Raw genomic sequence first — 15,065 nt, 5'->3', positions numbered from 1 at the left:
CAATAATAAAAGATATATAACCTGTAACATGTATATAAAAAAATTACGTTAAAAAAATGGATAAATTATGTACATATACACAGTAAACATGTCAGGTGATTCTAAAAACAATATATACACATGGGGGGTGGGGGGGGGGGGTATATACACTATGTACATGACACTATGTACTTAACGATGCACTAAGAGTGTGCAAAACAGAATGAGAAAATATATATACACTATAACCACATATAAACCTGTTTGATGCTTTGAAGAGTTGCTGGGGATCAATTTTGGTTCAGATTAGGTCGAGGTTGAGCTGAGCCATGATTTTATGATAGTTTTAAAATTTAGTAGGGAAGTTAGAATTTTAAGGTCTGTTGGTAGTGCATTCCACTGTGTGGTGGCAAAATAGTAGAATGCATTTTTTCCCATGATAGTCTTGAATTTGGGGGGGTCGAGGTCTGAGGAACTCCCTCTCGTGTAGTACCTGTGAGCATCACTTACTCTGGTGAAATAGTTCGACAGGTACTTGAGGACAGTTTCTCTGAGTATTTTGAATACCAGCACATTGCAATTTGGTGTACTCTTTCCTCAACTCTAAGCCATCCTAATTTGGTAAAGTGGGCTTGAGTTAGGTGAGTCCTGTATGGGAGGTTGAGCAGGAGTCTCACCAGCTTGTTTTGGGAAGTTTGCAGTTTTGTTTTTAGTGTCTTGGGGATACTGGTGAACCATGAGGTGCAGGCGTAGTCAAAATGACAATGTATGAGGGCACCGGCAAAGGTCTTAAGTGTATCCCTGTTGATAAACGCAGAAATCCTACCCAAAAATCTAGTTTTATTATTGATCTTGGTGATTTCTTTTAATGCCATTTTTTTACCTGAGAGAGTGTTGTCCAATATACAACCTAGGTAAATTACCTTGTCTTTGCTTGTGATTATGGTATCACCTGCTTTAATCGTAAAGCCCGGGGATTTACCTAGGTTGTGCTTGGACCCAAATAGGATGGACTCTGTTTTACCCAGGTGTAGTGACAGTTTGTTATTGGAAAGCCAGAGACAGAGATTACTTAGTTCGGTGCTGAGTGCACTTTTAACCTTCAATTGGTCACTCTCCGAGGCCAGGATCACAGAATCGTCCGCAAACAGGAACAAATTGCTGTTACATGCTGATTTCATGTCGTTAATGTAAATTAAGAATAACAATGGTCCCAGAATGTTCCCCTGTGGGACACCACAGCTCACCTTGAGCGGAGAGGACAGTGATCCGTTCACCTCGACCACCTGTTCTCTATCCTCAAGGTAAGATTTCATCCAGTTTGCGGATGCGCTGTCAAAACCGATTGCCCTCAACTTGTTTAACAGTATTGAGTGGTTAACTGTGTCGAATGCCTTTTGAAGGTCCAGCATAACCATTCCACAGTACTTGCCCATGTCTATCTCTCGCCTGATGTAGTCAGTTAGGTTGAGTAGGAATGTATCGGTGCAATGTGATTTTCTGAATCCTGATTATAATTCGAATATGAGCTCGTGATTTGATAGATAATTATCTATTTGCTCATAACCTCTCTATGACCTTTGAGATGGAGCAAAGGATAGAAACCGGGCGGTAGTTGCCGGGGTCTAATTTGTTTCCTTTTTTATACAGAGGTGATATTCTCGCGAGCTTGAATTCTTGCGGGACATGACACTGATTGATAGACAAGTTGGTGATATGAGCAACCATTGGAGCAATTGTGACAGCTGCGTCTCTGAGCTATCTGGAGGGAATATTATCATGTCCTGTGGCTTTGTTTGGCTGCAGCGAGCTGAGTTTCTTTAACACATCATCAGTTTTAACTTTGACAAACTTGAAGTCATCCTTGCATACCCCTTTGTTTTTGTAAAAGTCTTGGATGTGCTGTTCACCGTAGAGGCTTGAATGTGAGAGCAATTTCCTTACCAACGCGATGGTTGAGTAAAATCTGTTAAAGCAATCTGCTACGTTCAGTTTGTCTGTGATGAGTGAGCCGTTTATTTTCAAATTGAGGTTGGTGGTTATTGTTTTGAGACTGCTGTGGCCCAATTGTTTCAGTGTCTTCCAGAGTTTTTGCGGGTTATTTTTATATTCTGCTATTTTTTCGTTGAAGTAACTGGATTTGGCCTTCCTGATCATATTAGTTACTTTGTTTCTTAGCTTTTTGTATTCTATAAGGAGCTGTTCAGTCCTGTTTTTAGTGAACTTAGCGTGTTTGTCATTTCTAAGTTTCATGGCTTCTATTATGTCTGCATTGATCCAGAGTTCTGTTCTGGATTTTACCCTAGAAGCTTTCATGGGTGCTAGCTGGTCAGATACATGCAGGAAGTTGGATTTGAAGCATGCCCATGCTTTTTCAACCGATGAGCAATTTAGTACATTTGACCTTTCCAGTCTCTCCAGGGCTGATGTTAGAGCTTTGCTGGTGTACTATTTTATCGATCTGAATCTTATTGTGTTGTGACAATCTGATACAGATTTCAGAATTTTACGTGTGCAGAAAATTATGAAGTGATCACTTATTCCACACTCGATTACACCGCTTCTGGAGATCTTGGTCTGATGTCAAAATCAAATCAATGACGGTTTGAGCAGCAGGGCACACTCGTGTGAATTGAGTGATCAGCTGTTTCAGGCTATGTAGCTTACAGTAATTACTGTAGGATTTGTAGATAGGAGTATCTTTTTTCAGGATGTTGGTGTTCAAATCACCAATTAGTATCATTTCAGAATTGCCTAAATCAGCTGATCCCTCGTTTAGCTGTTCATAAAATGAGTTTTGAGGTGGGGATCTGTACAGGGAGCCAATTAACAGTGGTTTGGTTTGGGGAAATGATATTGAGCCAAACTGCCTCTATATCACTTTGCTCCAAATCATCCCGTATATTAAAACAGATATCAGATCTTACATACGTACAAACCCCTCCCCCATGCCGATTTCTGTCCCTTCTGACTACCGTGTAATTGACAATTTCTATCTCGGAGTCCTCAATAGAACTATCAAGTCTGGTCTTGGAAAAGGACAGAATTCCCACCTTACCATTTCCAAAGATGGTAAGATTGCTTACATTCATGTGGATTATATGCAGTCCTCTGGCAGAGAAAATGTTTTCCATGTCTTGTGACAACAATGTTTCTTTTCCAGCGGTTGCGTGGTTGGGCACCGCAGAAGAAATTACTCCATTATTGTCTGTTGCGCCATTGTTCGTGTCGTTGTTGTTGTCCCTGTAGTGGCTCGTCGTAGCCGGCTAGGCTATTGTTGTTGTGGGGAGTCTCCATGACGACGGTGTCCATCTGGTTCTCATTTCGTTAGCCTGCAGCCTGTTGCGAGATGCCGATGTTCTGGGTGACCCTCGGAGCAACGTCCCTGGGTTGTTCCATGACAATGGTGACGATGGTGTCTTGGTACCGGGGCTTGTGTCGTTTTTTGCCGGTCGTTCTGGTCCCGCGCATCTCCTCTACTCTGGGTGCTGGGGTACTCCTTTGTTATCCAGTGGGATCCCTTCCCCCACTATGGCGCTAGCATTGTTGTTAGCATTAGCTATGCTGATCCATGCCCTGTCCGCTGGATTCGATTCTGTTGAAAACGAATTTACCAACGAACCTGGGCCTGGACATGGATGTATGTCTCCCGATAGTAGCAGGCAGATCGAGGTAACAATTCGAGCATCCATTCGACTTGCCATCCGCTTCTTCCTGCTCTCCCTTTGTGGTGCATTGAGTCGGAATCAGGCAGACGTGTTGTGAAGGACGGCTTTACCGAGCCCAAGATGTTTTTGTAAGTCCGTCGTCGTAGAATGAATGTAGAAGTTAGGGAAGTTTTCCATAGCTTCACCTACTTGTTTGGACTCATTTTCCTTCACATTTCTCAAGTTACTAAGTGCGTTTACGAAGTAAATAACCGTGAGAAAGTATTGGATGGTGAGCGCTGGTGAAAACATGTCTGCTCTCGGTAAAGAGGCATGTATATAGGTTGGAGCATGATAAAATGAATGTGCAGTACATGATCGAAGGTCTTTGTGTTAAAAACCACCAAGTCAACGCAAACACATTTAAATAAGGTGGTCTGCACCAGTTATCAATTGTACACACAGTCTTGGTAAATCACACGTAACACGTCTACTATTAGTATACGCAATCAAATCAAATCAACTTTATTTATAAAGCACATTTAAAATTTACCACAGGGGTAGCCAATTTCATAGTTTGCAAAGGATGTTTAGCACACGGTATTTGGATCTTAGTAGATCAGGCCCTTATTGTCAAGGATAACCTGTAAAAGTTAAAGGAAGCTTGGTAACAGGACAAATCAGTGAAAAAAGGAAAGCAAGGGTGGCTCTTCCAGTTGGCATCATTAAGAGTCAGACAAAAGGAACGTTGGGGAGATGCACAAAAGAATGGAGCGCTAATGAGGTGTGTTAAAGAGGCATCACTGTGGAGACGAGGTCATCGAGGTAGGAGGAGAGGCTGATATTTGCCTTTTGTAACTGATCGGCTATTCAGCTGCCGAGCCCAGTGGATCTTTACCACAGCTGTATCCCAGTTTTTTCATGGCTAAAGATTGAACTCAAGTCAAAGATTATTTTAAAAGGGATGCACTCTCAGGAGGCACAGTATCTTTTCCATATCCCTTGTTAAACATACACAAGAGTTGCATGAATTCGAGGAGGGTGTGTGTCTTACCAGCACAACAGCTTGAATTTAAGAGCAAGCTGCAACGCAAAGCTACTTTTAAAATACTAATCCCTACCAACATCGCAGAAAATAAACCAGATTTCTTCCAAGTATCATTATCTGTGCAACTACTTAGTATAGTCTCAGTATATAAATGACACTAAAGTGATTACATTTATATTTTTTCTTTTTATGGTTCTTATTATTACAAAATAATTTTTGGGGTTGTTTTTGTTCTTGTTTACAAACTCTTGGAATAGTTTTGTGGGTACAAGAAGGCCTTGAGGGCAAAACCCAAATAATTACTTTTTAATTTCAAATGTAAAAAGCTCGACAGGCATTTGCAGGATGATATATGATGAACGATTTCATTATAGACTGGAACCCATTTATGTTGACACTTCTCCAACTGGTGTGGACATAAGAGGTTGTTGACATAATGAAAATCAAAACTGAACTAGTAATTGCTTGAACATTTAAAGGCCTACTGAAACCCACTACTACCGACCACGCAGTCTGATAGTTTATATATCAATGATGAAATCTTAACATTGCAACACATGCCAATACGGCCGGGTTAGTTTAATAAAGTGCAATTTTAAATTTTGCGCGAAATATCCTGCTGAAAACGTCTCGGTATGATGACGTCAGCGCGTGACGTCGCGGATTGTAGAGGACATTTTGGGACAGCATGGTGGCCAGCTATTAAGTCGTCTGTTTTCATCGCAAAATTCCAAAGTATTCTGGACATCTGTGTTGGTGAATCTTTTGCAATTTGTTCAATGAACAATGGAGACAGCAAAGAAGAAAGCTGTAGGTGGGAAGCGGTGAATTGCGGCCGACTTCAGCAACACAAACACGGCCGGTGTTTCATTGTTTACATTCCCGAAAGATGACAGTCAAGCTTTACCATTGGCCTGTGGAGAACTGGGACAACAGAGACTCTTACCAGGAGGACTTTGAGTTGGATACGCAAACACGGTACCGTGAGTACGCATGCAGCTGCGGCTTCCAAACATTTGATCGCTTGCCCGTACGTGCGTGACGCTATGTGCATGTCACGTACGTAACTTTGGGGACTTTAGGGAAATATATGTGCTGTATGAACTTTGGGGAGGTGAACGGTACTTTGGGCTGTGGGATTGAGCGTGTTGTGCAGGTGTTTGAGTTGTATTGGCGGGTTATATGGACGGGAGGGGGGAGGTGTTTGTTATGCGGTATTAATTTGTGGCATATCAAATATAAGCCTGGTTGTGTTGTGGTTAATAGAGTATATATATATGTCTTGTGTTTATTTACTGTTTTAGTCATTCCCAGCTGAAGTTCAGGTCCCACCTGCCTCTCACAGCATCTTCCCTATCAGAATCGCTCCCACTGCCCTCTAGTCCTTCACTCTCACTTTCCTCATCCACGAATCTTTCATCCTCGCTCAAATTAATGGGGAAATCGTCGCTTTCTCGGTCCGAATCGGCCATTATTGTAAACAATGTGCGGATGTGAGGAGCTCCACAACCTGTGACGTCACGCTACTTGTCTGCTACTTCCGTTTCAGGCAAGGCTTTTTTATCAGCGACCAAAAGTTGCGAACTTTATCGTCGATGTTCTCTACTAAATCCTTTCAGCAAAAATATGGCAATATCGCGAAATGATCAAGTATGACACATAGAATGGACCTGCTATCCCCGTTTAAATAAGAAAATCGCATTTCAGTAGGCCTTTAATTCATATGATGTATTATACTTTTATTTATCAGAACTGTGGTGGTACTTTGTATAGCTTGACTACAATGACAACTAGAACGACATAAAAAAAAAAAATAGAACAAAAGTCTTGAATCAGGATGGTGATCTGGATCAGCCCCAAAGTAATCAGTTGTTATCCCATTTGGACATTACCTCAAAGTTTCATGAAAATCAGCTTATAACATTTTGAGTTATTTTGCTAGATATCGAACAGTACATCGAAAGCTTTTCCTAACGCCTCAGCTCTCTCTTCACCACGACAGTCTAGTACAGCGACCGCATAACCGCGCAATTTCACCTGTCTGCTCTCTATGTTCTCTCACCCGGGATCAACATCCCTAGATACTTGAACTCCTCAACCTGGGACAAGACTTCGCTCCCAACCCCATGAGTGCAATACACTCTTTTCCGGCTTAGTACCCCACTGTTAAAAGCTCTCAGTATGATGCAGTACTGTTGTATACCTCTGCAAACTATGATCAGAATAATACACATATTGTCACATTCTTTTCAGGTAAAGAATACATGGCATAAAGTAACACTTTGTAATGAAACACTGCTCTCCACACCACTATTAGCCATAAACAAGCTTAACAATTGTGTGTGTGCGTGCGCGCGCTTGTGTACGTGTGGTTGTTAATTACCTTCCGGGTCCAGCAATCTGTCGATGCCCAGGTGTCGTTCTGCTGTACTGAAGGCATGTTCCAGTCTGTCAATCACTGACGCTTTGGCTTCTACAGAGCTCCAGTCGAACAGTTCCGGTCTGGGGAGGGGGGGAACAATGAGATTTTGTTGGACATATTTGCTCCAATACACATTGTTTGTATGGAGATAATTTAAATACAACTTGGAAACTGAAAGCACATAATGCTGGGCCTTACACAAAAAACATAAATCACCCTAAAAACTGCTAATCTATTGCAGGTAAAATAAGTACATAGAGGCTATTCCACTGAATTGCTGCCATTTGTGTGCCCAGGGAATAAAATACATATATGCAGGATAACATAAACTGTAAAATAAAACATTTTCATTTATGTAGCACATTGATTCGATTGCATATTGGATAAATACAATTTAAAAGATACATTTTTACCAGCTTGAACAAAAAACAGCATTTGTTGCCTGCATAAACTATGAAATAAAATAATTTAAATCTTTCAGAAATGTTTTTTTTTAACGTATTTGTGTTATTAAAAAAATAAAAATAAATAAAAAAATAATAAAAATAATGTTACAATTCAAAGTTGAGTCGTGTCCCTTGGTTTTTACTCAGTCCTGTTACCCTAAACATTACTCCACAAAAATTTTGAATATTTACATGGTCTGCAGGATCACCACACCCCTGTTACGTAAATTATTTTTTATGTACAGTATTTGTTCATTTTGAAATATATTTATTTGTTTTATTTTTGAATAGATTTTTTGTTGAATGAATGCAATATGTTTAGTGTCAACATGCTATCTATGCATGCATGCCATGGTAATGGGTACATTCGCACCCACCTGCACAAATGTACTTCAAAATGTAACAATCAAAATAAATATGACTTTTTTTTTTGTTTACTAGGGCATGCATATATAATATGCATTAGTTTGACCATTTAAAATCAACGATAATAAAAAGGAAATGCTTGGAAATAGCATAAAAATGCCCCAAAAACTTGGAAAAACGCGAATCATAGCTTTACTTTTTGGTGTAACCATCATGAGCGTTCTATTCAGGTATATTTATTTTATATTTTAATAAATAATCATATTTATGTATTACTAAATTTAAATAGGTATTGAACAATCTTTAAGCTGTGTGTATTTGATTTCAGTTTGCTTTTGACATCTTATTTACAATTGTACTTTTACAACCTTGTGTTGCGCTCATGATGGCGTAACCAAACTAGATTTCATTTAATGATCTTATTTTGAATATTTATTCCCTTTTTTACATTTAGTAAATTTAAATATTCATTTATAAACATTGAATACATTTCAAATATCAATAAAATGCAATTGCCTTCATCTTATGTTTAGTTACACCAAGTCATGACCGTAACACTAAGCTTCATCACTTTGACTTGTAATATCTCTAATTCTGGTGGTGTTTTATGCTTTTTTCTTTTTGGAACATGTACTATACATACAATACAATAAAGTCCCATTCAAAATTATGTTTCTAGCAATACTTTAGTTTTGCCTTTGAAAGTAACACTCCAATGTCCATTAGTGGAGCTGTACACATATGTTTATTGGCCGATTTAGAGCTGAAAAAAGACAGACATGTATGTTTCTGTTGAGAGAGTTACTACAGGCAAATGGCATTCATTCAGTGACATGTCTCATAGACAAGGCCTTTAATCTGTTTGGTCTACCTGTGGCTGTGGATGAGGGCATTGAACGCCAGCCCATCATTCCAGCTACTGGAGAAGTTGACCACGTTGACCTGAGGACATAAAGGATAATGGATGTCAATAAAAGAGCCCACATGTAAAAGGAAGCAAAACACCCAATAGAGTGGAAAATACCTCCTGTGGGTCAATCCCACAGAATTAATTAATCATAAGAAGTTTTTTCTCTGACAGTAGTGTCACTCCGGTGAGCCTGACCCCAGCGACCCTGCTGCTTGCCCACCTGCTCACTATCTGTCACTTCCCTATGCCCCCAGAACACCCACAACCATGTGTTCCCTGCCAGCTTCAATCATGCTCGGTGTTGTAATGTAACGTACCATCTACTTTATTCCCTTCAAAAGAGGCTGATTTATCAGTAAAGCAGTATTGAATGATACCAACCTGTGGGTACTGGCTTGTGTTCTGACGAACCCAACTCAACAGAATCTTCTCACTGTTGGTCTGCTTTAGGCCAGCCATCACCTCCTTCATCACATCCTTTACCTGCAAACATACAAACAAATACAACGTCTACTAAGGGTGTAACGGCATGTGTTCATCGTCACATTTTTCAGTACGGAACCATTGTTTTTTTCACAGATGCAGTGGTTGCTCTTTATTGTTATTTTGTGGAACTAATTTGGAATCATTTGATCATGAAAGTTGGTGAAATGTAACTGTGGGAGAGATTGCAATGCAGTCAGCTATGCTAAGCATGTGCATTTGTGCAGGTGTTTGCGTCTCAATAATCAGCCCATGTTTAGTTGTTAAAAACCTCCGCTGATTGTACTCGTGAATAATAATCAACAAACACAGATTGTAGAGCCAATTTGTCAAATGGATGGGTGGTGACTAGTGTTGTCCCGATACCAATATTTAGTACTGGCACCAGTACCAATTATTTTGACACTTTTCGGTACTTCGATACATTTCTAAATAAAGGGTACCAGAAAAAATTGCATTATTGGCTTTATTTAAACAAAAAATCTTATGGTACATCAAATATATGTTTCTCATTGCAAATTTGTCCTTAAATAAAATAGTGAACATACAAGAGAACTTGTCTTTTAGTAGTAAGTAAACAAACAAAGGCTCCTAATTTAGTCTGCTGACATATGCAGTAACATATTGTGTCATTTTCCATTCTATTATATTGTCTAAATCAGGGGTCGGGAACCTTTTTGGCTGAGAGAGCCATGAAAGCCAAAGATTTTAAAATGTATTTCCGTGAGAGCCATATAATATTTTTTTAACACTGAATACAACTAGATGCGTGTATTTTTAAGTAAGACCAAGATTTTTAGAGTATAATAAGTCTCTTATTCTTTTTAATAACATTGTTATTCTGAAACTAACCAATAATAAATAAAATACTTCTTACCATTAATGCGACTTCTTGAACAGGTGCGGTAGAAAACGGATGGAAGGATTAAAATGCATGAGAATGTTTTATATTTTGAACGTTATTTTTAACACTGTGATTACCAGCTGAATTATTCATTACTTATCGTGTTAAGCAATGTCAGCTAAGATTTATCTGAGAGCCAGATGCAGTCATCTCCTCCCGGATGGCAGAGCTTCTCACCCTATCTCTAAGGGAGAGCCCCGCCACCCGGCGGAGGAAACTCATTTCGGCCGCTTGTACCCGTGATCTTGTCCTTTCGGTCATAACCCAAAGCTCATGACCATAGGTGAGGATGGGAACGTAGATCGACCGGTAAATTGAGAGCTTTGCCTTCCGGCTCAGCTCCTTCTTCACCACAACGGATCGATACAGCGTCCGCATTACTGAAGACGCCGCACCGATCCGCCTGTCGATCTCACGATCCACTCTTCCCTCACTCGTGAACAAGACTCCGAGGTACTTGAACTCCTCCACTTGGGGCAAGATCTCCTCCCCAACCCGGAGATGGTACTCCACCCTTTTCCGGGCGAGAACCATTGACTCGGACTTGGAGGTGCTGATTCTCATCCCAGTCGCTTCACACTCAGCTGCGAACCGATCCAGTGAGAGCTGAAGATCCTGGCCAGATGAAGCCATCAGGACCACATCATCTGCAAAAAGCAGAGACCTAATCCTGCAGCCACCAAACCAGATCCCCTCAACGCCTTGACTGCGCCTAGAAATTCTGTCCATAAAAGTTATGAACAGAATCGGTGACAAAGGGCAGCCTTGGCGGAGTCCAACCCTCACTGGAAACGTGTCCGACTTACTACCGGCAATGCGGACCAAGCTCTGGCACTGATCATACAGGGAGCGGACTGCCACAATCAGACAGTTCGATACCCCGTACTCTCTGAGCACTCCCCACAGGACTTCCCGAGGGACACGGTCGAATGCCTTCTCCAAGTCCACAAAACACATGTAGACTGGTTGGGCAAACTCCCATGCACCCTCAAGGACCCTGCCGAGAGTATAGAGCTGGTCCACAGTTCCACGACCAGGACGAAAACCACACTGTTCCTCCTGAATCCGAGGTTCGACTATCCGGCGTAGCCTCCTCTCCAGTACACCTGAATAGACCTTACCGGGAAGGCTGAGGAGTGTGATCCCACGATAGTTAGAACACACCCTCCGGTTCCCCTTCTTAAAGAGAGGAACCACCACCCCGGTTTGCCAATCCAGTGGTACCGCCCCCGATGTCCACGCGATGCTGCAGAGTCTTGTCAACCAAGACAGCCCCACAGCATCCAGAGCCTTAAGGAACTCCGGGCGGATCTCATCTACCCCCGGGGCCTTGCCACCGAGGAGCTTTTTAACTACCTCAGCAACCTCAGCCCCAGAAATAAGAGAGCCCACCACAGACTCCCCAGGCACTGCTTCCTCATAGGAAGACGTGTTGGTGGGATTGAGGAGGTCTTCGAAGTATTCCCTCCACCGATCCACAACATCCGCAGTCGAGGTCAGCAGAACACCATCCTCGCCATACACGGTGTTGATAGTGCACTGCTTCCCCTTCCTGAGGCGGCGGATGGTGGTCCAGAATTGCTGTCCGGAAGTCGTTTTCCATGGCCTCACCGAACTCCTCCCATGTCCGAGTTTTTGCCTCTGCGACCGCTGAAGCCGCGCACCGCTTGGCCTGTCGGTACTTGTCCGCTGCCTCAGGAGTCCTATGAGCCAAAAGAACCCGATAGGACTCCTTCTTCAGCTTGACGGCATCCCTCACCGCCGGTGTCCACCAACGGGTTCTAGGATTACCGCCACGACAAGCACCAACTACCTTGCGGCCACAGCTCCAATCAGCCGCCTCGACAATAGAGGCGCGGAACATGGTCCATTCGGACTCAATGTCCAGCACCTCCCTCGTGACATGTTCAAAGTTCTTCCGGAGGTGGGAATTGAAACTCTCTCTGACAGGAGACTCTGCCAGACGTTCCCAGCAAACCCTCACAATGCGTTTGGGCCTGCCAGGTCTGTACGGCATCCTCCCCCACCATCGCAGCCAACTCACCACCAGGTGGTGATCGGTAGAAAGCTCCGCCCCTCTCTTCACCCGAGTGTCCAAAACATGAGGCCGCAAATCCGATGATACAACTACAAAGTCGATCATGGAATTGCGACCTAGGGTGTCCTGGTGCCAAGTGCACATATGGACACCCTTATGTTTGAACATGGTGTTCGTTATGGACAATCTGTGACGGGCACAAAAGTCCAATAACAAAACACTGCTCGGGTTCAGATCCGGGCAGCCATTCTTCCCAATCACGCCTCTCCAGGTTTCACTGTCGCTGCCAACATGAGCATTGAAGTCCCCCAGTAGAACGAGGGAATCACCCGGGGGAGCACTCTCAAGTACTCCCTCGAGTGAATCCAAAAAGGGTGGGTACTCTGAGCTGCGGCTTGGCGCGTAAGCGCAAACCACAGTCAGGACCCGTTCCCCCCACTCGAAGGCGGAGGGAAGCTACCCTCTCGTCCACCGGGTTGAACTCCAACGTACAGGCTCTGAGCCGGGGGGAAACAAGAATTGCTACCCCAGCCCGTCGCCTCTCACTGCCGGCAACGCCAGAGTGGAAGAGAGTCCAGCCCCTCTCGAGAGAACTGGTTCCAGAGCCCTTGCTGTGCGTCGAAGTGAGTCCGACTATATCTAGCTGGAACTTCTCCACCTCGCGCACTAGCTCAGGCTCCTTCCCCCCCAGCGAGGTGACGTTCCACGTCCCAAGAGCTAGCTTCTGTAGCCGAGGATCGGACCGCCAAGTGCCCTGCCCTCGGCTGCCGCCCAGCTCACATCGCACCCGACCTCTATGACCCCTGCTATGGGTGGTGAGCCCATTGGAGGGGGGACCCACGTTGCCTCTTCGGGCTGTGCCCGGCCGGGCCCCATGGGGACAGGCCCGGCCACCAGGCGCTCGCCATCATGCCCCACCTCTGGGCCTGGCTCCAGAGGGGTGCCCCGGTGACCTGCGTCCGGGCAAGGGAAATCTGGGTTCCTTGTTTGTTTTCTTCATAAAGGTCTTCGAGCTGCTCTTTGTCTGATCCCTCACCTAGGACCAGTTTGTCTTGGGAGACCCTACCAGGGGGCATAAAGCCCCCGGACAACATAGCTCCTAGGATCTTTGGGACACGCAAACTCCTCTACCACGTTAAGGTGGCAGCTCAGAGAGGAGAGGACAAGTGGTAGAAAATGAATTATTAATCTACTTGTTCATTTACTGTTAATATCTACTTACTTTCTCTTTTAACATGTTCTATCTACACTTCTGTTAAAATGTAAAAAATCACTTATTTTCTGTTGTTTAGATGCTTTATATTAGTTTTGGATGATATCACAAATTTGGGTATCAATCCGATACCAAAGTTGTTACAGGATCATACATTGGTCATATTCAAAGTCCTCATGTGTCCAGGAACATATTTCCTGAGTTTATTAACACAATATAAATGAAAAAAAAACGAAAGAAGATGTTGTGATGCCAAAAAATATCGATAATAATCATAGTAGTATCGACTAGATACGCTCTTGTACTTGGTATCATTACAGTGGATGTCAGGTGTAGATCCACCATTGGCGTTTGTTTACATTTTGACGCCGGTGAGCTACGGTGTGTAGTGAAACATGTTTAGCTATTCCTTGTCCTGCAGGGATGATACTTGTAAGAATTGTATTTTATTTGTCGCCATGGAGACCAGGATTAGTGATTTAGAAGTAGCTAAAACACTGCCGACTGCGGATGATCTTTAGCCGCGAGCTAGCTAGCCATGTCTTAAAGCACCTCTTCCTGAGGGCGTTTCAGAGTTATAACTTCACCTTTATCGTTAGTTTTTAAGCCAAAATACGTCCCTTCTCCCCTTTCTGTCTACACACTGTGTCTGCTTCTAAGTACTCCATGATTGTGCGCTGCCAAACATGCTCGTCTGCTCGTAAACCTGCAAGACATGACGTGACGACGACGGGGGCACAGGGGTGTGGGGACCGGTACTTTTTAGAGGCAGTATAGTACAGAATATGATTAATTAATATCGCGGTACTATACTAATACCGGTATACCGTACAAACCTGGTGGTGACACATCTTTATTACGCACATACAAAATAGTTGCAGGTACATTTTCTAGTATTGTACATCGTCTACGTATTAGATTGATAGATATATCGATTGATCAATTTATATTCCTAAAATTCAAGTATATCGATTTGTGCTCGGCAAGTTTGCCTCCTGGAAGATAGGAATCAATCCAAGCTTGTTTTAAAAGGAAATTCATCAATTTTATTGATACTAGAAAAATGAAAACATTGCATTTAAGAACAGCAGACTTTATATGAAGTTTCGCACTTCTAAAAATAAGGACGTTAAACGTTTAGTCCGTTTGCCCGTCTGTGATGTCATCTAAACAAAAATAGCGGTTAACTACGATGGTCGCATCGGAGAAATGTCATAACAAACGCCACAAGACAATATTATTAATTACAACACAGCAACTTTCAGCTACAACACGATTGCAAAATCCACAACAAATACAAATGACACAACACAATAATTTAATGCCCCAACACAACTTTAAGCCAAAAAATACGCGACCCGCACTATGGAAGTGGTAGCGGAGCAAGTTATGCGACCCGCCGACTTTCGGATCACAACATTAAGTGACAGCAACCAACAGCCGGAAAAAAGTTATTTAATCAGAAACATAAATACAAGAGATGGATGAAGGAGGCTATGGAAATTAGGAAGCGAGGGGCCAACACCATCAACAGGGGTGAAGGGGCATACATGCACACCTGGAACACTGTCTGTGACCGCTGTCGCCAGGGCGGAGAACAGGTACTGTA

The 15,065-nt window shown here is 42.9% G+C and overlaps 1 protein-coding gene across 1 annotated transcript in view; it reads right to left on the bottom strand.

The window, feature by feature from the left end:
• dmd (dystrophin) overlaps positions 1-15,065 on the bottom strand; it is a 586,555-nt gene that overhangs the window by 420,315 nt on the left and 151,175 nt on the right. Inside the window, exons 6-8 of the mRNA XM_061978041.1 lie at positions 9,200-9,301; positions 8,780-8,850; positions 7,058-7,176 (exon numbers count right to left, since the gene is read on the bottom strand). Of these exons, the coding sequence (XP_061834025.1) occupies positions 7,058-7,176; positions 8,780-8,850; positions 9,200-9,301 (292 nt within the window). The remainder of the gene's footprint in view (positions 1-7,057; positions 7,177-8,779; positions 8,851-9,199; positions 9,302-15,065) is intronic.

This window comes from Nerophis lumbriciformis, linkage group LG01, assembly GCF_033978685.3.
Source record: "Nerophis lumbriciformis linkage group LG01, RoL_Nlum_v2.1, whole genome shotgun sequence".
NCBI lineage: Eukaryota > Metazoa > Chordata > Actinopteri > Syngnathiformes > Syngnathidae > Nerophis > Nerophis lumbriciformis.
Note: the sequence above shows the minus strand (reverse complement) of the source record. Positions and strands in the feature narration are given on the sequence as shown.